This window comes from Sturnira hondurensis, unplaced genomic scaffold (genome assembly GCF_014824575.4).
Source record: "Sturnira hondurensis isolate 20B ecotype Veracruz unplaced genomic scaffold, ASM1482457v3 Scaffold0002638, whole genome shotgun sequence".
NCBI classification, from domain to species: Eukaryota; Metazoa; Chordata; class Mammalia; order Chiroptera; family Phyllostomidae; genus Sturnira; species Sturnira hondurensis.
The window spans coordinates 8,708,934-8,736,791 of record NW_028075269.1 but is presented as its reverse complement, the minus strand read 5'-3'; the positions used below and the strand labels follow the sequence as shown (position 1 = coordinate 8,736,791).

Below are 27,858 nucleotides of genomic sequence, written 5' to 3'. Positions count from 1 at the left end.
AAACCTGGAATTTAGATTGAGATGTCTGCTGCCTATCGTTTTATTTTAAAATCCAATTTGATTTCATGTAACTTTTCCCCATGGAAACCGGGAATACTAATAATGTATTCATGATCAGACCACTGTGAAGGGTTGACATATGTTAAAGTACATCAAGCTTTTTGGAAATGGTCTACTGGAAATCTGCCTGTAATTTACCATTGTTGGTATAAAGGTGTGTTATCCCAGGTTGTCTGAAAAGTAAATACCAAGGTGGAGATAAGCATGTATGAATTTCATTATAAGTGCCTATGAGTGAAAATGAGAGGAGCTGAGGGTGAGGCTGAGCGACTGAGAGGCACATTTGCACACGAGTGAAGGCGAGAGGATAGGAGGCCAGGGTGGGAGCGTCCTAGACTGTTCTGCAGCCTAAGGAAGGTTCAGCAAAGCTGCTGGTGTGTCCTATCAGAGGTGTCCTGGGATGCCCTAGGATGAGCTTGGTCTTTTCTGATTGGTACCAACTTGGTGAAGGATTTCATTAGCTGGGCCCCTTGGTCGGTTATGCCATCAATGTAGTCCCACTGCCAGGTGATTTATGAAGACATTTTTAAAAAGCTCTATTTTTAATTGCCCCTTTACCCATGAATGGATGGGGATGTTAGACCCTTGAATAACCCTAAAATAAAGGCAGCAGCTCAGGAACATATAGCTGCAAACAAGATAGATCTCCTTCCAAAATATTTTCCATCTCAGAAGTGGTCTAGGAAACTGTTAAAAACTTGGGAGTAATTGAAGTGGTAGGAACAAGAAGTGGTACACAATTCAGGTTTCCTTGTAGTTGCACTGCAGCTTCCAAATCAAGAGATACTTAATTTCTCTCACAGGTTTCCATGTCTTTTCTAGTCTGCATTCATTCAAGGCTGGGTTATGTTCATTTCTTAACCTGAAAAACACTGCACTCTTGGGCCTAAAACAAAGAAGAGATTTGAGGTTTAAAGTAACTCATTTTCATCTCCACGTCCTGTCCCGATTCTTCATTATGTTGTGAATGACAGAGTTTCTCAGTCTTCGGCTTACACACTTACCTGGCCTCAGGCCTGTCCTGTATATTACAGGCCAAGATGGCATTCCTAACATAGAGCCTGCTGCCCTCTGTGCTGATTTCAAGTGACAGTTCAGTGCACGGTGTCCTAGGGTCCTCCCTACCGTCAAAGACAGACTCAAGGCCACACAGAATTCAGACAAACAGCTGCACTCACCACTAGAAAATCTAGGAGCTTCTCTAAGGGCCATTCATTACGTACAGCCCAAGTACAGTATTCAGGATGTGTGGTTCTGAATGTACAACTTCATATGTATGTATTTTAGAATGATGACAAAGAAACTATTTTGTGTTAACTCCAAATCATCTTGAAAATGTCATACAGCTCAAGGGTTGCACGAGTGACTATATCATAAAACATGACCAAAGTCCCCTCCATGTTATGCAAAAAACCCCTACACATATGTTTATAGACAGGTGTTCATTTGCATTCTTTCAGAAGTTTAGTGTGTTTCCTCCTCAGAACGCTCAATTTTTTTGTGTTACCTTCTGCTCATTTGTCACTCTCTCAAATTCCGTACAAGTGGCACTTCCGTGCAGCATTTCCACGGAGAATGAAGAGTAGAATGTGTAGGCTTTCCGCTGCACAATGAGATGGTGCACTTTTTCAACATATGCATACGTAAGCCCTCCTTTGTGAATGGGACTGGTAGGGTCAGATAATGTTTAAAGGGAAAGGCTTTCTGTCTCTCAAGCCTCTCTGTTTCCACATGGACGCCCCCACACACACGTAGATTGAATTATGAACAGACCCATTAATGCTGGGATCACAGAAGGTCAAGTTTTGTCTTCTTTTACCCCTTCTCACATTGTCTGTGTAGAGAGAGGGGAAAAAAGGATTTGCAGGAAAAAAAGATTCATGATGAAGAATTTTAAAGAACATTTTCTCCCTTTTACCGACATCTGTGATTTGAAAAAAAATTATGTTATGTAAAGTAATCCAGGAGCATTGAATTACCTATTTTGGTATGTGAGTTAGTTCATGTATAGGGCTTTTTTTAAGGGTAACAAGTTATCATGTAATAAATGAGAATAAAATATAGCACTTTGAAGATAAAAAAAGACCTTATGAATATGTAAAGTCACAAAGTTTTAATAAAATTGAATAGAATTTTATTAAAATGTCAATGCCAGGATTCTTCATATAGTTTCTAATATGTTTAAGATATGTTAATTTTTTGCTAGAACCTCTTATTTGATGGTTTGAAGTTATTTTTTAAAAACACAGGTGACAACTGGTCATATTCATTTTGACATACATTAACTAATAATCATGAGGCCAATGAAAATAGCAAAATCATGGAGATTTTTTTGGAGCAATTGAGAATTCATAGGAAATGAAACTTTTAAGGCTCTAACCAACAGTCCTTGAGACTACAAATGACATCATCAGCTGTATGGTTGGTTGATTTCTGATGTCACATGAAATCCCCTATCACTGAAAGGCTATGGATTGTGACAATAAAACCAGTCATGTATAAAAATGCTCTCAAATCAAAGCCCGAAATTCCTTTTTAAATTCTGTTTGGTGGCTTGCTATATGTCACAAGCTGTATTGTAGTACATAAAATTAAAGAGAGCCATATTAATGACTAGCAAAATACACTGTGTGACACTTAGCACACTTTAAAGACTGCATATAATTATATCTTCCTGAATCGTATGACCCTGCGAATAGGCTCAGAGATGATCAGTGCTTTCCAGAAGTGAAGCCTTTCTGTGTCAGGCCTTTGATTCTTGGATTTTAATATTTGCCACATAACTGCAAGAGCAAGTCAGCTGGCCTCTTTTGGTCTCAGTTTTGGAATGATAAATACTATTATTCATCATTTTGACTGTAACACTGCTGGAAGGTATTATAGTGAAGATGAGGCTGAAAACACTGACTAATATTGGATCACTTACCATTTTCGTATTATAAATATTACAAGTTTCTTAAAGCTTTAACAGTACTATGGAGAGCACATAGATTTGTTCCAGAATGTAAGAAAAGATATTGAATCCTGAATATACCAAGCTGTGGAATCTGGGTTAGTAAACGGAGGTTTCAGTGTGCTATTGGAGGTAGATTAATTCAGTCCAGGTGTCCAGATGGACTAGAAGGGGAGAGACCGGGGAGAGACCGGGGAGAGACCAGGGAAACGGCTCCACAGGTGTTTTGGTAATCCAGGTAACGAGTAGTGAGGAGATAAGGGCTTGGAGTGTTCCTTATAAGAAAAAAAAATGAAGGAGAAGAAATATATGTATTTAGAAGGATTGGCAAACTATAGAAGGATGGGGCCAAATTTAGACCATCACTTGTTTTTCTTAAGAAAGTTTTGTTGAAACATATTGTTTACATATTGTCTGTGTCTGTTTTCAAACTACAACCACAGGCAGAATAGTTTTGATGAAGACATTATGGCTTGTAAAGCTGAAGATATTTATTATCCTGCCCTTAAAGAGAAAAAGTTTACCAATTTTTTGTTTAGAAGAAAGGATTATTTAAAGGGAGTGGGTGATTAATCTCATAGGAACACTGCTTCTGAAGTTCTTGGGAAAAGTAAAATATAATTTAAGTAATATTTTATATATAGAAATATTTACATATAAATATTATAAATAAAATATAAGTATATATTTATATACTTACATAAATATATAAGTATATGGCTATATATAGTTATATATAACTATATATAGTTATATATAACTATATATAGTTATATATATAACTATATAACTATAACTATATAACTATGTATATATTTATCTCTACCTAAACATTAAAATGGGTTGGAGAATCTGTGTAACAAATAGTGTCAACTTTTGTGAAACAGGAGTTGGAGTGGAAAGGTAGGCCAAGAAAAACAATTAAAATTTAATATGCAGAAACACTGTAATATGAAAANATAGAAAAAAAAAATGAAGGAGAAGAAATATATGTATTTAGAAGGATTGGCAAACTATAGAAGGATGGGGCCAAATTTAGACCATCACTTGTTTTTCTTAAGAAAGTTTTGTTGAAACATATTGTTTACATATTGTCTGTGTCTGTTTTCAAACTACAACCACAGGCAGAATAGTTTTGATGAAGACATTATGGCTTGTAAAGCTGAAGATATTTATTATCTTGCCCTTAAAGAGAAAAAGTTTACCAATTTTTTGTTTAGAAGAAAGGATTGTTTAAAGGGAGTGGGTGATTAATCTCATAGGAACACTGCTTCTGAAGTTCTTGGGAAAAGTAAAATATAATTTAAGTAATATTTTATATATAGAAATATTTACATATAAATATTATAAATAAAATATAAGTATATATTTATATACTTACATAAATATATAAGTATATGGCTATATATAGTTATGTATAACTATATATAGTTATATATATAACTATATAACTATATATATATTTATCTCTACCTAAACATTAAAATGGGTTGGAGAATCTGTGTAACAAATAGTGTCAACTTTTGTGAAACAGGAGCTGGAGTGGAAAGGTAGGCCAAGAAAAACAATTAAAATTTAATATGCAGAAACACTGTAATATGAAAATAATAACATAATCTGTGCTCAAGGCACCTATTACAGGTTAGCTGTGGTGCTGGCCATTCTCTTATCTCATTTAATTTTTAATATGGTAAGGCCAGTATTAGTCTTTCTTTGTGGATGGGGCTTTCATTACCTGTTCAGAGTCTCTCAGTCAGTAAATATGAGAACCAGGATCTTAACCCAGGATTTCTATTCAGAGCCATTCATAATTCTGAATGGGTCTGATCTGATCCATGGGTAAAGTGGATTTCTGCTTTTCATTCTTTTGTTCACTACCAAATAGTGACCAGTATTTATGTAAGAATCCCATCTATTAGAGAGAATATAAATTTATAAAACACAATAAGAGTCAAAGCATTATAATAATTTTTAATTTGTAAACTATATGGGTTAAAATATTCCTTTTCTATTTCTGAATCCTCAGCATGTCTTATTGATAATTATAGGTCAGGCGTGTATCTTTACCTATGCTGATTATAAATCTAGAAATTTAAAAATTAAGGATGCATGTTTCTAAGCCCTTGCTGTTTCTGGAAAAGTTCTATGAATTATTCAGAAATTGATATATATTCAAAATATTTCTTAGAATAGAACATCGTCTTTGAAGTGTGGCTATTTTGGAAAATGTATTCCAGGAATTTGGAAAATCGTATTTTGGGATATTTGAAAGGAAGATATCAGATTAATTTATTTAAAGGGCAAGAATAGTATGGGAAATATAGAATCTAAAGAACTTGTGACACATGGACATAAACTAAAGAGGGGGAATGGTGGGGGAGGGGGTGTGCAGGGTGGAGAGGAATGAAGGGGGGAATAGGACAACTGTAATGGCATAATCAATAAAATATATTTAAAAAATAAAAGGCAAAAAATGTTAACAAAATTAATATTAAAATTTATCACATATAGATGGTAAAATAAAAAATTCCAAAAACAAATATACATATAACAAAATCAAAGGTCTTTGGCACATATATTGGATTATTTAAAGTCTTAAAGAAGTTTTATTCTGTTAAGCAGTTTAGAAGTTTTTGGCAAGCTTGTCAGGTACATATATATATATATATTACATTCAGAGTATGTTTTATCCAGCAATTGTGAATGGCTACCTGTTTCATGTTACTGAAGTGCAAACGTTACACATTTCCCATCAACAAAATTTGTTGATGAAGGAATATGAATCTCTCCCAGTCCCTTTCCTGGAAGCTAGATCTATACTCAGATTCCCTGTATTGAAGTAATTTTCCCCCATCCAACTAGGTATTCAAGAATCTAATAGGTGTGACATCAACAATCACTTCTTGCTAATAGCTCTTGTAATTTAACCCCTTCAGGTGAGCAGGCTGATTGATGAATTGCAGACAGCCATCAAAAGCAACAGAGGTCATCTCTCTAAACTTGGCCCCCAGTTACAGGCTGAGCAGGAGCAATTCTCCTCTTACATCTACCAACACATTAAATGCCTTCCAGCAAACACTCTTGTCCCACGAGGTCTGCAGCTCAAGGTGGGTGTCGCCCTGTGACTTGCCTGAGGTTTAGCTGGAGACAAAACCTTCTGCCCCATTTGGGGATGCTTGTAACAATGCCGCTCAGCTTGAATTTCTTTTTATGCTGTCTTCCTCACACTGGAGTTTGGTTTTCAAGTGCTAATATTACCATTCAGGGACTATATTTCAAAAGAAAATACCTGGAGGCCTTTGAAATGTAGATTTATAAACTTTAACTAGTTTTCAATCCAGGAAGCTCATTTCAGTGAAGAAATTTCAATGTGAACATTTGCCAACTTTTCCAAGAAACATTTTTTCACAGGACTCAGTATATATTTCTGTTTTTGAAAACAACTTACTTGGAGAAATGGGCAACCTTTAATAACTGATAGGCAGTGGCAATGGGATTAGAAGTGCAAGGCCAAGTGGCTGATTGATGCATAAACCACGTTTTCGAGGAAGAGAACCAGTACCTACTGCTGAGTGCTACGCATGTCTGAGTTCACTCGGTGGAATTGGTGCTCAGGAATATACTGGACACAAAGGTGAGTTGGTCATTTGTCGGAACACGATGGCAAGTGTCCTGGACGAATATTTGCTATCGCATCTTCAGAAGAGAAAGAAGTAAGTCATGCCTGACTCCAGTGGTTCAGGTTCTGAATGTTTAGGGGGCTCCACTACTTTTATCGTAGTAGAGGATTCATGTTAAGTCTGTCAAATTCATACTGTTTTATAATTTCACAGCCCATATTTCAAGAGACTAATATTATTAAAATTTGAATTATTCAAAGTCTGGCCCTTTCCATTTAAGGAACCATTAGTACATCTCAACCAATTCATTCCTTTTGATTACATTTATATTTGAACGTGATAACTTTCAAGGAAATTGTATCTTGACCAAGCTTTATCTCTACAGTTCTTTCTTAACATTCAGTTTTATTCTGAAAATAACATTTATAAACATGATATTTTTGTCTATAACTTGTTTCTTGTCATGGAATTCCTATGTTTGTACTTTGAATAGACTAATACCACATAAAAATTGACTTTCAGGAAATGTAATTCCATGATAAACATGGTAATCTATTTCTCATAGGCCGTGTTAGTCAGCGAAAGGTTCAGGGAGTGATGTTCAAGACATCAAGGTCAAGGGCTTCTATAGTGCAGCAGCACTGTTCTTTTCCAGAGTGTTGACGTGGCTACAAACCCGCTGTGCCATTTGGCCGAGTGTGCTGTGTGTGCTGCTGATGAAGAGGGGGCTCGATGTGGGGCCTGATGCACCCCGCCCATCGGTGCCAGCAGACACCCTATGACTGGGAAACAGTAAAAGTGTCTTTTCCTCACAAATGTATATTTCTGAATAATTTTGGTCACAGTTCGCACGTGGGCTTGCTAGTAAATATTTTGTCTTTAAATGCAGTGGACGTACCATAGTATATTAGCTGCAGCCGTCCCTGTGATAGTATTATTGGCTACCATCCCTTGTCCTCCACATGATGTCCCTTTGACTCATTTATTTCGTAACTGGCATTTTTCTCCCCTTATTCCCCTTCACCTTTCTCACCCTCCAGCCTTGCCCCCACTCTGGCAGTCATCAGTTCGTTCTCTGTGTTTATGAGTCTGATTGGTTTTGTGTGTTCGTTTGTTTTGTTCTTTTAGATTTTACGTATAAGTAAAATCACACGGTATTCGTCTTTCTGTGTCCAACTGAATTGTAGCAAATACAAGACTTTATTCTTTTTTATTATTGAATAATGTCCCATGTCTTCTTTATCCATTCATCTATTGATTAGCACCCATATTCTGGCTATTGTAAATAATGCTGTGATGAACATTAGAGGTGCATGTATCATTTTAAAAGTGTTTTTGTTTTCCTCAAATAAATTCCCAGAAGTGGAATACTGTGTCATATTGTAGTTCTATTTTTATTTTTTTGTGGAACTGCTACATTATTTTCCATAATGACTTTACTATTTTAGACTCCTACCAACAGTGGATAGCAAATATCCACTTTAGAATCTGAATTGTTCCTCTCACATATTGCCCTTTTAATATGCTTCAGAATTATTTCCATACCAGCAAAAAAAAAAAGGAAATTTATACATGTAGAGAAGCCATCTTGTATTTGTTTGTCCTCACTATTGTACAGTGCAGTAGCTGGTAGCCACATGTAGTTATTTAAGTTTAAATTAATAAAAGTTCATCAAAGTTAAAAAATCCATTGTCTACAGTGGCAGGCCTGTGACTCCTCTGATTTCAGCACTAAAATCCCGCCTCTCGGTTCCATACCCACGAGGATGTTGGTCACCTTAGTCCTGTCTGAGTTCTCTTTTCTTTCTTCAAGGAATTCCTCTTCTTTATGACTATTTCCTGGGTAAACGGTCTCATGTGCTTCTCTCTCCTTTCTCCCCTGCTTTCCCCCTTTCGACAACTAATTTCTCTCAGAGAATAAACTCCTCTTCTCTGTTCCAAGAAACCCAGGTACCAGCCCCACCCTCCGGCCTTAGTGCAGCAGCGTATTAGGTCATTTGGAGGTCTTTAAAAATATGATGCCTCCACCTGCAGAGAGTTTGATTTCATTGACCTGGTATTGCTGAAGCTGGCTCCTATCGGCTGGAGAGTGCTGATGGTTAAATTTTCAGGAATTTTGTGAGCTATTTGTTAAATATCATTATGAATAAAAACTAAGGTATATAGACTTACAATTGAACAGGTCACATTTAAAACAAACATAATAAATACTTTTCACTTCCTACTCATTTTATTACATTTTACAAGTACTTAAGCTCCTTGCAGTTACTTATGCCTGTTGCATCTGCTGTGTGGGGACACTCTACATCAGAGCGCCACTGTGTCTCTCTTCCGAAGTTTACCTTCAGTGATGGCTTGTTGTAATTCGAAATGGGCCAGAATCAGAAATCCGCACACCTGGGCTTACATTGCTGTTCGCTGACCGTCTCCTAGACCAGGAGTTGGCAAATTGGAAGTTATGCACCACATTTGCGTGTTCTGTAAATAAAGTTTTACGGGAACACAGCCACACCCGAGTGTTTCCATATTGCCTGGAGCTGCTTTCGTGTTCTAACAGAGCAGAGGAGTGGAGGCAGAGATCACGTGACTCGAAAGCCTAAAATGTTTACTCTCTGGCCCTTTACAGAAAAGTTTGCTGAACCTTGTTCTGACTAAAGTGATTATGGCAACTCAAACTTCTCAAACCATCTCAAATAAAAAGAGGATTTGTTGAAAACAAAATAATTTTATAGAAATTAATACCAGGAAATACAGCAGAATCTCCCATGAAAGTCATTACTTTTCCACATTAATTTTTCTTGAAGCTTCATAATCTCTCCTCTTGGCATCTTTCTGAGCTGTAAATTTATTTTCTTTTTTCAAAATATATTTTATTGATTATGTTATTGCAGTTGTCCCATTTTTTCCTCCTCTTTATTCTCTTCCAGCCTACAACCCACCTGCCCACCAGCATCCCCCCTTAGTTCATGTCCATGGGTCATACCCATCAGTTCTTTGGCTTCTCCATTTCCCATACTATTCTTACACCCCCTTTCTATTTTGCACCTTCCATTTATGCCTCTTATTCCCTGTACCTTTCCCTCCATTCTCCCCCCTCTCCCTCCCCACTGATAACCCTCCATGTGATCTCCATTTCTGTGATTCTGTACCTGTTGTAGTTGTTTGCTAACTTTGTCTTTGTTTTTGTTGAATTTGTTTCCTTTCTGCCAATGGATTTCTTTTGACTCCTTTGTATGTACTTGGAGGAAAATTATGACCTCTAACTCTGGCCTTCAGGTTTAAATGCTAATCATCTGATGAGAGTCTTTTGTCTCCTGGTTTAAGTCTTTTAAGGAGAGAATCTCTCTGGGCCCATCCAGCCTCGACCAGGCTCCTAACACTAATTCTGCTGCCTGTAGCCAGTGAGTGGGAAGAGGTCCGAGTCAGGTGCCGCTTTCCTGGGGTTAGACTAGAAAGGGTTGCTGCTCATGGCAGGCCAAAGTGGCTGACGTGTTTCTAATATCAAGTTAAATGAAATATTGTAAATAAAATATTGTGTATTATTTGTGGTAAGCATTTCCTCCCTGCCCCTAACCTCCACATTGATGGAAGTGAGTGTATGTTTGGACTAATGGNGCCAGTGAGTGGGAAGAGGTCCGAGTCAGGTGCCGCTTTCCTGGGGTTAGACTAGAAAGGGTTGCTGCTCATGGAAGGCCAAAGTGGCTGACGTGTTTCTAATATCAAGTTAAATGAAATATTGTAAATAAAATATTGTGTATTATTTGTGGTAAGCATTTCCTCCCTGCCCCTAACCTCCACATTGATGGAAGTGAGTGTATGTTTGAACAAATGGAAAAAAACAACAGCCCTGAGATCTGTGGGTTCTAAACCAATTCTCCTATCTGAAATAGGCAGGTAGTAGAGACAAAACTGAATTAGCAAAGTATACCCTAAATGTTAAGAATTGCAAATGTTGCCCTGGCTGGTGTAGCTCAGTGGATTGAGCACGGGCCTGTGAAGCAAAGGGTCGCCAGTTTGATTCCCAGTCGGGGCACATGCCTGGGTTGTGGGCTGGGTCCTCAGTAGGGGACACATGAGAGGCAAGCATAGATTGATGTTTCTCTCTCACTCTTTCTCCTTCCCTTCTCCTCTCTCTAAAAATAAATAAATAAAGTATTTTTAAAAAAGAATTGCAAATGTTTTAGAATTGAGGGGGTTTTTGTACTCTGTAGCTGGGGAGAATTTGCTAATTCCAACTGAAGAGACATGTTTTTCCTGACTCACTGTGGGCGAGGGCCATGTTTTTTCTGGTTTCGAGCAACTTTATCTCACCTCACGGCATGTGCTATGCAAAGTGTTAGATGACACATCACTAAACAAATATGTTTTCCATTTATAACTGTAGGGAATGACTTACTAAAACTTATATTCTTCCTTTTCTATTCATTTTGGTCTTAGATCTGATAAAAATAAGTTGTGATGATCATTTTTCTAATTTTCTCTGTTTGCTGATTTATATCACTCCATTGAGTATATGTCAAGCCCATGGCTCGGCTTCAAGAACCAAAGGAGTCGATTGTGGCCATCGTCACGTTCTAGGGCAGCAGTTCTTAACAAGGGCTGGATGCAGGGTGTGATTCAAAACTTTCTGGGGTGCTTTTTCATGTCGTATATGGTTCCCTTCACCCTTTCTCATCCTCATCATGTATCTCACTGATCGTGTAAAATAGCAGCTTTTAGTTAGTCTTAGTGTTAGAAGATTATCTCTTAAAAGGACACGCTCTCTCTGTGTTCCTTGTTGCCTCAGACCCATTCCCGAATCGCATGGCATAGTACAGTACCGAGTTTAAATGGACGTTAGAACAAAGGCCTAAAACAAAGGTAGAACACAGCCTGAGCTTGGATGTCCATCCCTGTTGTGGGAAAGTTCCCTGTCTGAAAAAAATTGAAAACACAAGGGAAGAACCTTATAGGCGTTTTAGGAAAAAGTTATATGACCCACCATCACATTATTTATTGCCAGGCCAGCCTCGCCCTTGCACGTCATTTCCCTGTGCACTCGCAGGCCTCGTGTGGTCGCAGCCACAGTGTGCGCTTCTCTTTTCCTGGTATATTCTCCTGCTGTCACATCGTAGTGCCTGTACGGTTGATGGCATTCCTTGTTGTTTTTATCTTTAGTAGTCGTCACACTCAGTGCACACCATGCTTATGAAGCCCTTCAGGTGACAGCTTTTTAGAGCACCTGTTTCCCATTCCAGACCTTCTCTTACCCCATATTCCCTGTCACGGCCACCACCCCCAGCCACTGTGAGAGCGTCTGCCATAGCTGTGGCTCCGTGACTTCTGCAATAGGAGTCCTGTGCTTCCCTGCAACTCCTCCTCCTCTTCATCCCCATGGAGATGCTGTCAGAAATGCCGTGGCAACCCGGGAGGCAGGAAAGAAAGGATTGATAGGAATGGGTATCAGCAAATCTGGAGGGGATGGTGGGTGGAGAACCTAGGAGGAAGGTGGGTGAACTGACACAGAATTGAGGAGCAGGAGTTGGGATGTGTGCGTAGGAGGGTGAAGGCACGGGAGAATGAGTGGAAGACGGGGACAGGGGCGTCCTTTCAGCCGGAATTACTGCTTTTCACGCACAATTGGTCAGCGATGCACCATGGGTTGTCTTCCACTTGCTGCCGGTAGAGGTAGATCCGGTTTTTGTGGGGCCTAGAGCTTGTGAAATCTGGGGGAGAGAGGCCTCTTTAAAATCAGGCCTGAAAGTGGGTATTTATTTAGAATGAGGAAGTAAATCACAACAAATTAATAAAGGCATGGAGGTCAGGTTTTTTTCCAATATCTTTTTAAGGGAGTTTATTAGAAATACTTACCTAGAAATACTCCCTCCTTGCTCGCTGGCTTCCCCTCCCCATCTACAATGTGCTCTGGCTGTCAGCAGCTTCGGCTCTCTTGGGAACTGGAGCGAGCGGGAGTCCTGAAGCTTGACCTCCATTAACTTCACCAGCATCCACTCTGGCTGTGAGCAAGGGGGACGTGGTGGGTTTTGTAACGTGGGTAAAAACCAGATCAGAGGGCCGTGATTTGGAGTTTTAGGCTGTTCCAGTTTTATACAGCATACATACATAAAAGCATTTTTTAAAAGAGGTAATTCACAGATTTATTTTTTTTGTAGAATGTCTTTGTTCAGCATGTAGTTCACTCTCCGAATAGTAGGCATCTAACAATTTTTATTCTTCCGATGACAGGGGAAAAAAAGATTTTAAGTGAGTAGTTTAGTAAATCCAGACATTATCAAATACATGTTGTCACGACATGCTGTGCTAGGTGCCGTGGGGAGATGCAGAGAAGCCTGGGACGTCTTGTGGGTCCGAGCCCAGGATTTTTTCATAAAATTAGAACAATGTGATACCTTTTGAAGGCAGTAAAAGTGATGGGTAGGTCTTCTTGGCTTTTTATAAAATGTCATCATTTTTAGTTTACAAGTGTGTTTATATTTAGGAAATGGGTAATTTGGCTGATGACAGAAAAAAATGCTAATTTTTATCCATGATACTCTGCTGGCCTTTATTGTGCTTTGGACACTTGAATTGGCTCTGTCTATGACACAGGTAAAACCGTTTGAGGTTTGCAGTCTACTTTGTGGTTATTTTGGAAAATGTTTAAACTTCTCTACCCATAGGTATTATAGCAAGTTTATTTAAATACTTAGGAATCCATGGAGTAATGGATGTACCTGAAATTGGTTATCCATAAAACTGTGGAGACAATTTTTTCTGGATGTCCTGTCACTGTTCTGCATACTGATTATGTCCTTATTTCCGCTGTACATTTCTTGATCCTGGTCTTCCCGTTTCACTATTTTTTCCCCACATATGTATTTATAGCCACGGAACTACTGTTATTTCACCTACATTATTTGAGTAAAGAATGGAAAAACAAATTTAGGGTGTGTTCTAAGTAGTAAAATATGCCAGCTTTGCATTCATTTGCAAAGGAATTGTGGCTAGCACAGAAAAATTGGGATATTGTTGTGACTTTAAGAACATTCATGAAATGTTTGGCAAAATTTGAAGGAGATAATTTTCACACATGGATTTTACTATAGTAGACAAATGTTGCACTGTTCATTTTTAAGGAAAAGAAACTTAAAATGCCTTCCAGCACCTCACGAGATAGCTACGAGCCGTAGGCACTGAAATCTTTCACTCAACCTTCTTTCCAGTGCCCTCTTCCATCTCGCCTGCCTTGTTCTTTTTTCCTCCCCCCCACCCTCCCCAGCCTGTGTTCTCTGGGGGTTAAAACGTGGTGTATTCACCCCAGCCTATTTCCTGACAGCAGCCAGCTGTAAATCTCTGTGTGCAGGAAGATACAATCTTCCTTTCCTAGACCTGCTGAAGGGAAAACCTGCGTCTGCATCAGAAGCAGGGAGAAGCAATTGGTCGGGGCATCAGCTCCCACGCGGAGCTGGTTGTAATGAAGCAGGCTTTCCCCAAGCAGTCCTGACAGTCTAGAAGGTGCCCAGAGAATTGCCAGGTGGGCAGTCAGCAGGGAGGGTGCATGGGCCAGGGCTGGATTACTGGCCCAGCAGTTACCCAGACTAAATGCAACCACTGAACCTTACTGCTGCAGGCTCTCTCTCTCTTGGGGAGATTGTCCTTCTCCATAGCAGTTAATTTGTTTTTACCTCTCAATTAGCTTTTTCACAGAGTGTTTGAGATGCTCAAGTCGCTGAGATGCTCTTCCTACATATGGTCCCGTCCCCTAGATCACCCATTGACATCTATGTTAGCCCCACTCGCCGGGAATACTTTCAAGCATCAATTCATTCGAAGGTAGAACTGCATGCATATTTCCTAGTGACTGCAGATGAAGTGATGCATTGAATACCTACTTACATTCTAACTACAGTTTGGTAATGTTTTCTCATAAAAATAGATTATTCTTTAAAGTAAAAATGTATTGCTGTAGACAGTAAGCCTTTGTATAGGTTTTAGTTGTCCAGAAGATTCCTTCATATTGGGGGAAATTGTGTGTACAGTATATTTGATGTATTTAAATGAGAAAACTGAGTAGCCTTAAAAACATATATTCTATTTAAAGATGAGTATATGACCTGTAAGGCTGAGAATTTGGGTCAGTCTGATGATTTAGCTCATACACGATTCTGCAATGTTCATTTCCCCTAGTAAAATAGAATTTCAGGGCTGTGAGTATGTTTTTCTCATCAAAAGAGCCCTTACTTTCTATGAGAAGAAATAGATTAAGCCCAGAAACTTTCAAAGATGTTCATTTACCGTGTTCTGGTATATAATATGTTATACTCAGTTACACACAGGACCCATATACCTGGTGTTTAAATCCTAATTAAATATAATTTTAGGCACTAAATCAACTTAGACAAAATGAGATCCTCGATCCATTTTTCCTTGAAATATTCTCATTCGTAGAGGGCATATTAAAATTGCTTAGCTTAGGGCACGACGTGCCAGTGAATTTACTTTGCCATTGTCTTCTAGATAATTTTGAACATTTTCATATGTCAAATATAGTGAGAGTTATAATTAGATACAAAGAGAATATTGTGCAGAACCATTTACCTTGTTTTGAAATTTTTACTTTGTTAATAGACACAGAAAAATGGGCCAGGGGAGAAACCCTTTTAAAAAATTGTAACAACACAATATGACCGTAAATGCTTAAAGGAAAGGAACGCAGCCCCCCCGCCCCCACCCTGCCCCCCAGGGATGACTGTGAAGCCAGCGAGGGCATCTCACGGGCCTCCTGCTCTCATCTTCCTCCCCTCTCACCCTCACCGCCAGCCCCCAGGTCCTCGCTACTCCTTTTTATTCAAAACTTGCTCTTAGGACATAGGCATGCGCACTTTATTTCAAGCTAAGGCAGTTTAAAATTTTGGTGTTTTTGTTAGATCAAAGTTTTTTTCTTGGAATCTATGTAAAGTAAATCAAAGCAGGATCTACCCCGTGTGAGCCAGAAAGGCCGCTGCCCTCACAGACCCACCTGCCAGGTTTGATCTGCCACTGTGGGGGCCGCAGCCCCAACTCCCCCGCCCCGTCCTCCAGCCCTGCCTACCCCAGGCCCGTTGAGGGATCCAGAGAGCCTAGATGGAGAATCACAGCCTGGAGGATCAATAACCAGTAAGACTGAATATCATTTGCTCTGTGCTGTTTTGATTATGACAAAGGAGTAAATCTCTAACGGGGATTTCAAGTATTGGTAAGCTGATGGGAGGGGTAATTGGGGTCAGTCTTCTGGCTCACCCCTCAGATCCAACCCCGTAGAGAGTCGCCCACTATACATCTCCATGGTGGAACCCTCTACAACATACAGAGGAAACTCAAAATAAATTACTTCAAGTATATCTTGTGTGGGCTTTAAGAAATATCATCTGAATTTTTACCCAGGTATCATTTAGGTTGATGAAATGGAACAGTTATATCATTTGTCTTCACTTAAAGCATTAGTGCTTCCAGGAACAAAATACACTGGCCCTTTAACTGTTGGGGGATATTTCAAGACCTCTCTGTTAGACGTTAAAACACTTTTTCTTACATGTACTATAAATATACTAATTCATTTTTAAATTTTCACTGTCTGAATCTCATAATTTTAATATTTGCTTCATTATTATTATTTTATCTAAGTATTAAAGTTAGACATGTGTACTGTTTGATTTATAATATATTATACATGGGAAAATATAGAAAATGTAGATATTCTAAAAAGTATCTTGGAAGTCTGTAAAAACAAAAAGCTAACAGTACATTTATTTGATTTAATGTACATATAATGATAATTTAATTAGAGTTGATTTTCTACCTCCAAAGGTAACTTTGATTGGATAAGGTTTTTTTTTTAAATTAGCCATACACATGACTCATTTTCTTCTTACATAAGAAAAAATGTTTTATTTTGACTTTCATATTCTTTGACATAGGTTAAAAAACCCCAAAACCCTTTAGAAACAGAGCGGAGTGGTGGGTACCCCGGCCCAACTGGAGAGGAAATGAGATGGTGACTGCAGTGCCCAGACTTCCAGTTGGAAGATGCATAAAGTGCGGGGGTCTCATACACAGCTTGAGACTGTGGTCATCAGTACCGTGTTACGTGCTTGGAAGTTGTTAAAAGAGTGGGTTTTAAATGTTTCCACCACAGAAGAAGTGGTAATTAGGCAACGTGATGGAGGTGTTAGCTAACGCTGGCCATCATTTTGCAATACACAAGCATATCAACCTAACGTGGCGTGTACTTTAAACTTACACAGTGTAATAAGTCAATTATATCCCAATAAAGCTGGGGAAAAATCATAGGACTTGATTTTTTTAATGTATAATCTTTATTAGATTTTTCCATGACCATTTAGTCCCTTATCCCTGTCTCCCCCCAGCAATCACCGCCATGTTCTCCATGTCCACGAGTCCTTTTTCTTTTGTGCTCAATCCCTCCATCTCCCTGCCCCTTATGAGAAGATTTGCCCAGAGCAAGTCATTTAGCCTTTCAGGGACTTACCTGTGAAATCTGGTGGCTCTGAGTATTGGTGATTTAATGTGCGCGGCAGAGCATCGTCCACTCTGGGTTACTGTGCACGTGTGTCCTGGACGCCCTGCCACACTGTCAGGATTCCCCCTTCAGGACCGAGAGACCCACCCTTCAGGTGCCACAGCTACATCCTTCTTAGACAGTTGCATTGGTGTAAAGGAGCTGCTTCCTGCAAGATTAAGCCCTCATTCTGCGGGCAACCTGCATCCAGCATGTGGTTGGTGTGCAGTGTATGGCTCCCTGGCCTCAATTCGGAAGAACTGGGAAGAGCCATCCCAGCTGTAGAGCTCCCACTAGAGGCCTGTGTTGCGCATGCCTAACAGTGCACCTCCCCCAGGCCTGGTCCTGCTTCCCTCACTCCCTTACCAGTGCTCCTCTGAGAACGTTCCCCTGTAAACTTCCTGCAAGTACCTCTTGGCCTCAGAGACTGTTTCCTGGGGACCGGAATCCAAGAAGAAGTGTGAGTTAACCTTATTTCAACATATTTAATTATACTCACCTGGAATGTGCCAAATAGTTCGTGTGGCTATTTTATATTCCTTTCCTTCATCAGACCTCTAGTAGTAAATCCTGTTACCGTTCAGCCTCCCAACTTTTGGCGACACGCTGCACTGTCATTTTCCTATTATTGCCCCTTGAGAGCACTGCATCCTGAGGCATTCTGAAGCGTAGGTGTTTGGCCTTCCACTCACGCACAGGGAGCTTCTAGGGCGGTCTGCTTAGCAGTGATGGAGAGTTTGGGAACCTGCTATTCCCCCACAGCTGGCTCTTAACCAGACGTACAACAAGAAAGGCTGGATAACAGCACTGAACTAGGCCTCATACAAGTCCTTGGATGCATGTCATCTTGATGCCAGGCAAACTCGTCAATGAGCCCCACTACCTTGAAACTGCCCATTTGGGTCATCTTTCCCCATACTAGTCTAGTTTTGGTAACTGTCTCTGTAAAATAAATGCTTTTAGTGCTTTATTGACATTCTTATGCTGTCACAAGTACTAAATGTGAACAATGATTTAATTTGATGTATGTATACCCATAGATGCCAACATCCTGTTTCGGAAATATTAGGCTACCTACAAATTTGATATCCCAATCCTGCTAATAAATAAATTAAGCAAGTAAAATTACTCTGGAATGAACAACAGAAATGGACCACTTACACCATGCCCACTGGCATTGTACTATATAGATAGAACACCTCGGTTTGAGTCACTGTCATCCACCCTTCCTATGACCTCTATCCCCTATAGCGTACTCTCCACCCAGCAGCCACAATGACCCTTTAGAAATGTAAGTTTAGACCCTCTTACTGTGCTGTTGCAAGTCCTCCAAAGACTGTTCATTTTGCTGCTGACCCCTTCACCCTCTGATCTCGTGTCGTTCTCCCTCTCCACGCGGCTCCCATCACTCTAGTCTCCCTGAGATTCCCAGGACACACTGGGCACGTTCCTGTCTTGGTTGCTTTGCCCTAGCGGCTCCTTCTGCCTGCAGTGCTCCTCTGCCAGCTACCGGCTCAGCTCACTTTCTCACCACCAGGTCTTCTCTCAGATCTTCTCTCTCCTGAAGGCTTGTTCTGATCACCTGCCTCACGTGGTGACTGCCACCCCCGTCTCACTCCCTGATCCCAAGTCCCACGTCCCCTGCCCTACTCTATTTTTCTTCTTTACATAGCACTTGCCACCTTCCAACCCCTTCAGAGATGCATTTATCATGAAGCTAATGAAACTGAAGCTTGAGGGCCTGATGCAGACCCCAGAGTCCTTGTGTTGTGGCTGTGATGAACAGATTCGCACGGACTACAGAGTCCTGTGGAGAAAAGGGGAGGGCACGGCTGCTCTCTGAGTGAGAGAGAGGGCCCCAACTCCTGCCTGGACAGGCTTTCATCAATTTTCTGGGTACATTGCATCGAGGATGGTCCTCATTTACTATGCACAGGTTCTCTGTAGGTGATTACCTTTTACATATAACAAAGGAAAGAATGTTACTAATTACTTCGAAGAGAAGGATGTTGCAGATGAAGAGGAAAAGTGGTTGAACTGGTTTCACTCCATACTTGGGAGGTTTAGCACAGACTTTAGGAAGTTAAAGATATGCAGTAAACATTTGCTGCCTCAGTGGAGGCTGAGGAAGTTTTAGCAAAAACAAGTCTCATAGCAGCCTAGGTACAGTGCAGGCCTGGTTCCCCACGGGAGAGCCTCTCTGTGGGCGTGAGTCCTGTGTGCCAGACCTTGCTCCCCACGGGCCTCTCTGAGTGGGCGCTGGACTACATTTCCCACGCCATGCAGAACGGTCCCCTGTAAGGGCCCATTTCTTGCCTAGGTCCCTTCTACAGCCCTGGGAGAGGCCCTAGCAATGTGTGCACATGGCTGCATGTTTCTATAAAATTTGCAAATGTGATGTATTTTCATTATAATTCATTGGGACCACTGTGTCTTTCTACCCCATCTACTTCTCTGTCAAGCTTTCCCTTGCAACGAGTGGTGTTGAAGTGGCTGCAGGCATTTGGAAGTCTGGCAAAGGGGACAATGAGTTGGGGACATTTAGTTTGAGGACAGTAGAGGGTAGTTAGTGGTCTGCAGTCACTCCCTGGACAGCTCTGTTAGTGCCAGCCATCCTGGTGTGGGGAGAGCTTCCAGGAAGGTGCGTCCTGCCTGCTGGCCAGAAGGTTGCTTTCTGACCGTGGACTAGAGTGCCCAACACTGAAAGTCCATGGGTGATGGAGGAAAAACACTGTGTAAAATTACCAAGGCCATGGATTTGTGGGAAATTCTCCCACATTTTACAGCTCATATTTTAAAGAAACCCGATTAAGATTTCTCCAAACTTGTCATCAATTCTAAAAATTTTTAATGAAATGACCAATAAAGTTATGAAGTTGAGAGAAGTTTTTCTAATCAATAACAAGCACCTTTTTGATTGGCCGTGCAAAAGGGAAAGTGGAATTATCTCTCTATTCTTTCTCGCCTTACCCAGTATTACAAAACTACCATATAAAGAGGTGAGCAAAGACAATTCAGCCAAAATATGTACCTTGGATAGCCAATTAATGAAAACATTTTATGACTTTTTCTGAATTTGGTCGTGTTTTTATTGTGTGTAAGTTTTTTAATCTGTATGAACTATTCTGATATCTTTAGTCATTTTAAATGAACGTTTTGTGTCTAGTTTTCCATTCATAATTTCGCATTCTTTTAAAAAATATTTTATTTATTTATCTTTAGAGGGGAAGGGAAGGAGAGAAGGAGAGAAATATCAATGTATGGTTGCCTCTCGTGAGTCCCCTGATGGAAATTGGCCTGCAGCCCAGGCGTGTGCCCTGACTGGGAATAGAACTGCGATCGAGTGGTTCGCAGGCCCACGCTCAACCCACTGAGCTACACCAGCCGGGGCTAATTTCGCATTCTTTTTGTTGATGACAACCCACCTAATTGTATAAACTTCAGGTCTCATAAGAGCTGGATGTTCCCTGACCACGCTACGTGATTAACTTACTCATTTTGTTCCTCAAGAGTGGGAATCTTCGTCCACTGGCATCTCTTAAGCACCTGAGGCGTGCTTGGCACGTGCTATGAACTCGATAGACATTTGATAAAGGAACATATCAACTAACAACATTGAAATGAAACATTAATATTAATCTAATTTAAACTTGCTCAGGAAATGTCAATACTGACATGAATGAAAGTAAAAAGACTGTAGTTTGTGACAAGCATTCCCCCATAAAACCCTGCACTTTGTGTAACTAAAGGCATAGAAATAAATTACTATTTGTAGGTATTTTCATGAACAGTCATTCGCTCCCATATTTTTCAAGAGGATCTGGCTCATTTGAACATTTTTTATTTTAGGTTCTGTCACCATACTCCTTGGGACCCAAGACTAGCCTCAGCTGGTTTTTCGCATCATCCCACTCCAAGGAGAATCTAAGTTAAGAACTGTAGGGATGTGAGGCCAGGCCGAGAGCCACTGGGAAGCCAGCACAGCTGTCGCTTTTTCCAAGGCAAGGACCAGGCAGCAGGAAAATAGAGGTGTAAACTGTTTTCTAACTTTTTTGTCTAGTCAGTCATAGAAACTCTGTTTAGATAGCTATCTTTGTTTAGACATTGGGCAATAGACATAAAAATATTTCTCATACCAGGGAAGAAAAAATAAATGTAATACTTGGATTATAACAAAACGGGCATAGTAATATAGACATTAAAAATCAGAGCTGGGGAAAGCAGAATCTCATAAGATTTCAGCTTGGAGAATTTTTTTGGTAGAAATACAGGGAAAAAAAAACATTATATGAATGAGTAGCAGAGGGCAACCTTTTTGACTTTAATGCCTAAACTTCTACTTAGGCATTAGAACACCTGTTTATTTGGGGGGAACACTTTTCTAGACCTAGAAAGGAAGGCTCGTTAGCAGTGGTGAAGAAAGCAGTGACCTGGCAGTGCGGTGGGGTGTCCACCGAGTCCCCTGTGCTCTCTCAGCTTGACAGTTGGCACTCACTCTCCTTCTCTAGAATATAATTTGCTGCACTCTGATTTCACGTCTAGCAAGTCTTGACAAAGGAACATCAATAAACCGCTGAGAATGAGCTTTTGTCAGCACCAGCCTTGCAGAATGCATGCCGCTCTCAATCGTGACCATCGTTGCTGGCTGTCTCTCTGTGTAAGGGTTTTCTTGCAGCTTAGGGCCCTGAAAAGGTTGTAGGGGCAGTAAGATTCTCCCACTTCATTTCACGTAGGTTTGCTGGCCATAGCTGGGTTTATAAAGTTCCTTGCAAAAGTGAGGAGAGATTCCTTCCTTGGAATTGGACCTCCACTCAGGAAAGAGATTCAAAACCATCTCTGGTAGCTACAGGGTGTGGAATATCACCACACCAAGGCAGACCAGCCATGCCACCTCCACTGGGCTGTCAGTGCAATGAAAAGCTCCAAGTAGAAAAAAACCCCACAGTTCTTAAACACTGTGAACTCCTTTTTTCTTTTTAATTCCCTTCCCCTCCTTTTTGTCTTCTGTCTACAGCCTGGAGAAGTGTTATTGAAGCATAGTATTTCCCAAACCAAGTTAGGACTAATTAAATAACTCCCAAAGTATCTCAAAAGTAAACAGGTACCTTTCTTTCTTTAGAATCAGGTATGGTGCCAAATTATCTGAAATAGTGCTAGCGATAAATAAAGTGGCTACCTAGATGTGACGGGTGTATCAGAAAGGGAAGAAAAGAACTTCTGAGAAAAATAAAGAAATAAAAAGCAAAGATTTAAATGATTCATCAGGCCCCTCTTAGCCCGCTGCCTCTCTTGCCTGGTGGATGGCACACCCACCGGGCTCCTGCCCATGGCTGGAGGGTGGTGCCCCCTCCAGGGAGGCCCTCCTTCAACACTGGTTTGTTTGGACACTTGCAGACACAGCCTTTGCTAGTACCTTTCTCTTCAGTGACTGTTGCATAATGCAGGGTTAGGAATTTCCTCTCTGTTCTCAACAACTTGTTGCCTATGTGCACTAAAAATGGGTGACTTTCATCGTACTGTTATGCAATAAATCTGTCAGGTCAAATTTCCTTTCCATGAGTCAAAAGATAAGCTGAGCACTGACATATTTTAAATATAAATCAGGCATTCCTCTTGTATTGTGTGTCTTTATGTTTTTCAAAAAGAATGAAATGAGCTAGTTAGTCGGTCTCTAGCTGACTTTTCTGAGTCCTGCCGCATGTAAGCATCCAGGGTGGCTGGTGATTTCTCCTGTAATGTCCGCATCTCCTTCTATTTTAATTTGTGGGGAGTGCTAGTCAGTTTCAAGGCACTGCAACCAGAAAGGGAACGGGGGACTTTCTTTATACTGTTCTAGTCCTGTTGGTTTTCACTGCCTATCACTTGCATGTATTCACACAGGAGGCCCTTGCTTTGCACAGCTCCTGTGTGCATGAGTTTCAAAGCCAGGACAGCTGGTGTGTATGTATGTATGTATGACCATATGTCTGCATGTGTGGGGGTACATATGTTTATTTTAAAATTTGGATGCACTTATTTTTCAGATATTTGAAAGTGGTAAAGACACTGGCGAGATCTCTATTTTTATCAGCGAAAAAGACCTGGGGTCTAATAACCCAAACCAAACTGGAGATATGATGGAAAAAGTGAGTTTACCTACCGTTTGTTTATAACTTTAAGTGTCTTCCAAGTTACCTGTAGTTAATTTAGATACTTACTGAGTTGGCCAAAAAGTTCATTTAGTTTTTTATCCCCATAAAACAGAAAACACATTTTTCATTTTCACCAATAACTTTATTAATTTGGATATTTTTAGTATGTTGACTATGTCCTGAAGGGTATAACACTGATTGTTCTGAATTAATTTCATGACTCAAATGCCATCAACTTCAATCGGTCTACCTGACTGTGGAGCATTGTCCAGTGAGAAAATCTCTAGTGCGAAACTTCACAAACCACTTTTGACATGTTTGATCAGTCCCAGCTCCTTCTCCATACACTGCACAAATCTTTTTTTTTTTGCATTTCAGTTGTGTTTTTACCTTTCTTGAAATAATAAAGCATAATATGCTGAAAATGTTATGTATTTTCTTCCATCTTCAATATTAACATGGCTACACAAAAATTCACCAATTTTGATTTTTTAAATGCGTGCTGATATGACAGCTGTCACAATACAATCTAACAAAATTGTTTTGAATGACGTTGGAGACAACTAAGCGCTACTAGTGCAATTGTACAAAAAAAAACCCAACGAACTTTTTGGCCAACTTCATGCATCTTTAAAGGTGGTTTGGAAAAGATCCGTCATTTTGCTGATCTGTAAAGACTGATAGTTTCAAGTTTGACTTCTGAATTCCTTAGGCTCTCAGTTGCAGAATAGTACTGACTCCAGGCCTCTGACTTAGCCGCCTTCACCTTCATTACACTTGTATTCGGGAATCTGTCTACCCTGGACTCTAGGATCGCCCTCTTGTTTGTATTTTGAAAAGAAATGACATGATATTCAGTGGAGGGGATGTTCTGGGTCCAGGATGTTTCCAAGTCCTAGGCCCTGAGCAGCTAACATGCAGCCTCAGTCTTCTCCTCTGCTCACTGTGAGCAAGTTCAGGTGGTTTTTCTTAGACGTGCTTACCTTTGCCTATTTTCCAGACAATTGGGATGTTTCTTAGGCAGAATCAACATAGTCAGAGTCTTTATTTTGGATCTTTGTCTTGCATAAAAAGACATTGAATACCCCCACTGTTTACAAATTGGGGTTATGTGCCCCAGCGCACACCAGTGCTTTGGGCTCTGTTGCTTGGCTTTTGTTTAGAAACTTGCTCCTTTCTCCCCCCTCTTTAGTACAGCACCCTCAGTCTTCATGCTCCCTGGTAGAGTATCCAGGTAAAGACTACTTGGCCTTTACAGTGAGTCACAAAAGTTGCCTAGAATTAGTAGACTCTTATCTGATCATTCGTTAGGCCCAGAAGAGATGGGAAATGCTACCTCAGATCATTAGAGAGAGAAGGATCGAGAGCCTTGTCTTTTTGTTCTCACATCCCTGACTGTATGAAACACCACGATACAGAAGTCTTCCTAGAATTATCTACTTGTCTCCTCTCATTTTTACGTTAGGAGATTTTACTGTTTGGTTGATATTAAAACTGAAGATGGCATTTATGTTATTTTATACAGGAAGATGTTACTCTGTAGAAAGTTTTTGTGTTGGTTTATGGCACGGTGAAATAGACTGTTCTTTGCTTCTCCATGCAAGTTAATCTGGGTGGGGGGGACTTGAATTAGGAGCATTGTGAAGCTCTTTGTCTGGGTGATCCCTGGTGACACCCAGGGATGTCTGTTCCCTTGGTGCGCACATGTCTCAATCACTAGCTTAAAATGTTTCATACTCTTCTCAGGTCCCTGAACAAATCCTTATCCAATAAAGTCCTGGTGATAGCTTTACAGATAAATGGGTGAAGATTAGCACAATTTTTGGTCACCCTATCCCAGCCCTAACCAATGACCTAGAGAGGAAAGGGGCTGAGGCCCTTACCTCCTGGAGGCTGTCAAATGCTCACGTTCGAACACCTGAGACGCAGTCTGTCATCAAGCTCAGAAGGTAGAGATTGCGACTCAACTCCTGGTGAAAGTGAATTTGGTTCAGTGGTCAGCTATTCTCACCCCTTCCCTGACACCCACTGTTGTCCTTGGGTACACATTTCTCTCCTGGATTGGGTCTTAAATCTTTTATAATTTTCCCTTTTACAAAAAAAGGTAATACCTGTAAAACAAAATCACTGTGATTTTAAAAGGATCCGCATTCCATTTTTTCCTAAAATAATAGCAAAGCAATAAAAAAACTAGCTCCATAGCTGAGACCACACAGAAATAAATGTAGGCTTTTCTGAATATGATATACAGATTTTCAAAATATGTTTGTGGTTTCAATAAAAAATGCAGATCTTTACTATTCTAACACCTTTGCCTATTATACTCCTAAAGAAAATAGTAATTATTATTTTTAATTCACAGAGCTTGGCTCTGCTGGATGAGAGATATTAGCTCTAATGAAATGAAAACTTCATTAGCATTTTCAGCTTTTCTGATGCTCAAGGCTAAAAATCTGGTCAATATAGAGCTTTCGAAAACAATGTAGAGCTGATAATGCCATTCTTTACTTCTAATTAGGACAAAGTCTAATTCTTAGATGTTCTGCAAATATAGTTCCTCGTCAAAGAAAATATTTTACTCGGCCAAGAGTTAGAGCCAATAAGGAAGGAAACTGGCAGGTATGACAAGATCGTAACATTCTCTTCTTTCCTCCGAGCCTTGGCATTTAGCCAGAAGTGGCATTTAGCCGCTTCTCAATATACCTACTTGGAAATTATTAGAAGGAGCGAAAAAAGAAGCACCTGACCAGCAACTAGGCAAGGAAGGGCTGCCACTGTGCATCCCTGCTGAGATTGCAGAGTAACAGGAAATCGAGAGACACGTGGACTGACAAGGGGGAGAAGAAAAGGGAGCCTGTGACGGAGGGGGAAGGTGGGGACAGAGTGATGGACAGTATGGGGCTCAGAGCAGGAAAGAGCAGAGGCCCACACACTCAAACAAGGATGGCTGAAAATAACGAACAAGTCTTTTAAAATTCCACATGCAACGCAGTACGGTTGGATTTACTTTCATTTGAAATGTGCCTTCAATTAGAACTATCTTACTTCAGAGACCCTGAAGGAAAGATGGAGGCAAACACTGCCAATGCTCGTGTTTAAAATACTGAAAGACAGCATTTCCCACTTCCCACTTCAATTATGTCTTACACAACTGGAACACCTCTGTTACTGAAGCAGCTCACAAGCTTTTGCGGGCCCTTAATGAAAATGCATTCAGGAAGGGTTCTTCTAAGTGAACCAACCTAGACCGAAAGTCTTACTTATTTTTGCGGTGCTGTAAGTGGTGAATTGTTCTACTGTGGGTTATCGAGGGTTAGTTGGGGACAGAGAGATTGCAGATTGTAAAACTTGAACACGCCCTGGAAGGACCCTAAGAAAATGCGTAGCTCCGACAGGAAAAGCATAACCCTTATCAAAGAGGACCGTCACGTCACCGTGTGTAGAAGCCAAACGCTCTTCGCCTGTGAGGCTGTCACATCTGCTTCCAGGCCCCGTGCCAAGAGGGGTCAGAGCTCAATCACGAGCCTGTGGCACCCCCTGCTGGTTAAAAGCCCATGCTCATTTCGTTACTTTACCCCGAGCTAAACACTGCCGTCATTTCACACTTCTTTTAACATTGTATGTGAATTTAATTACCATTTGTTTGGACTTCATTTGTTTCCGTTGTAGAAACAGTTTATTACAGGTGTTTGCGATTTTATGTTATTTCTTCTTACTCATTATTCCCCACCACCACCAGTTACTTCTCAAGATTCATCAGAGGCTTCAAGGATCTTCCCTCAACCCACCACGCCTCAGTTTTTCTTCAGCCCGGCTTTTCGATGAGCAAGGGCAAGAAATTAAGAATCCACTTTTGCTGAAGAATGAGCAAAAAATCTGGGTCTCTTTTGGTAAAGTGTACAGGTAGGAGCGAGGTGTTTATCTCTGTCTGCCCTCAGGTTTTCCTGGGGCAAACTAATTTAAAGGGAGAGTGGAGAAGCCAAGTAGCACCCTTTATGAAAATTATTAAAATTTCGAATTTCAGTAAAATACCAGGGCATTTTATGTGTGTGTGTGTGTGATGCAGAATTGTTTGTAGAATATGACATCTCTCTCTCTCTTACTTTTCGGTCTTAATGCCTTGTCATAGTTCTTGAAGCCTGCCTGTCAGCACAGCGAGTGGGATTTGTTCATGTCTGAGTGGGCACCTTAATGATAGCAGATGGAGACGCTGCAGGGGTCCGCGCCCATCACGATGGCGTTGTCCCACACCGCCCTGACCTGCTTCCACCCCTCTGGTTTTTGTCCCTTTTTAAAGAAGAAATGGAGGGTAATTGAAAAGGATTTTAAGCAGGATTTATGAAGCTGCAGACAACATGATTCCCCACTATCTCTCTCTGTTTTCACAAATAAAGTCTTAACCTTTTAAGTGCCAATGACGGGACAGCCAGAGATAAATCGGCAAAGCCTGTAAGTGCTATCCAATCAAAGTTATGTTCCTCCGAAGTGCCTTTTATTTTATCCCATAATCATTACCGGCTATTGCTGAGCATCGTGTAAATTTTTGTAGATTGGTAA

At 40.5% G+C, this 27,858-nt stretch overlaps 1 protein-coding gene across 1 annotated transcript in view; it reads left to right on the top strand.

Annotated features, from left to right (window-relative positions):
• DCDC1 (doublecortin domain containing 1) overlaps nucleotides 1-27,858 on the top strand; it is a 380,146-nt gene that overhangs the window by 163,926 nt on the left and 188,362 nt on the right. Inside the window, exons 9-11 of the mRNA XM_037040449.1 lie at nucleotides 5,950-6,120; nucleotides 23,194-23,295; nucleotides 27,041-27,204. Of these exons, the coding sequence (XP_036896344.1) occupies nucleotides 5,950-6,120; nucleotides 23,194-23,295; nucleotides 27,041-27,204 (437 nt within the window). The remainder of the gene's footprint in view (nucleotides 1-5,949; nucleotides 6,121-23,193; nucleotides 23,296-27,040; nucleotides 27,205-27,858) is intronic.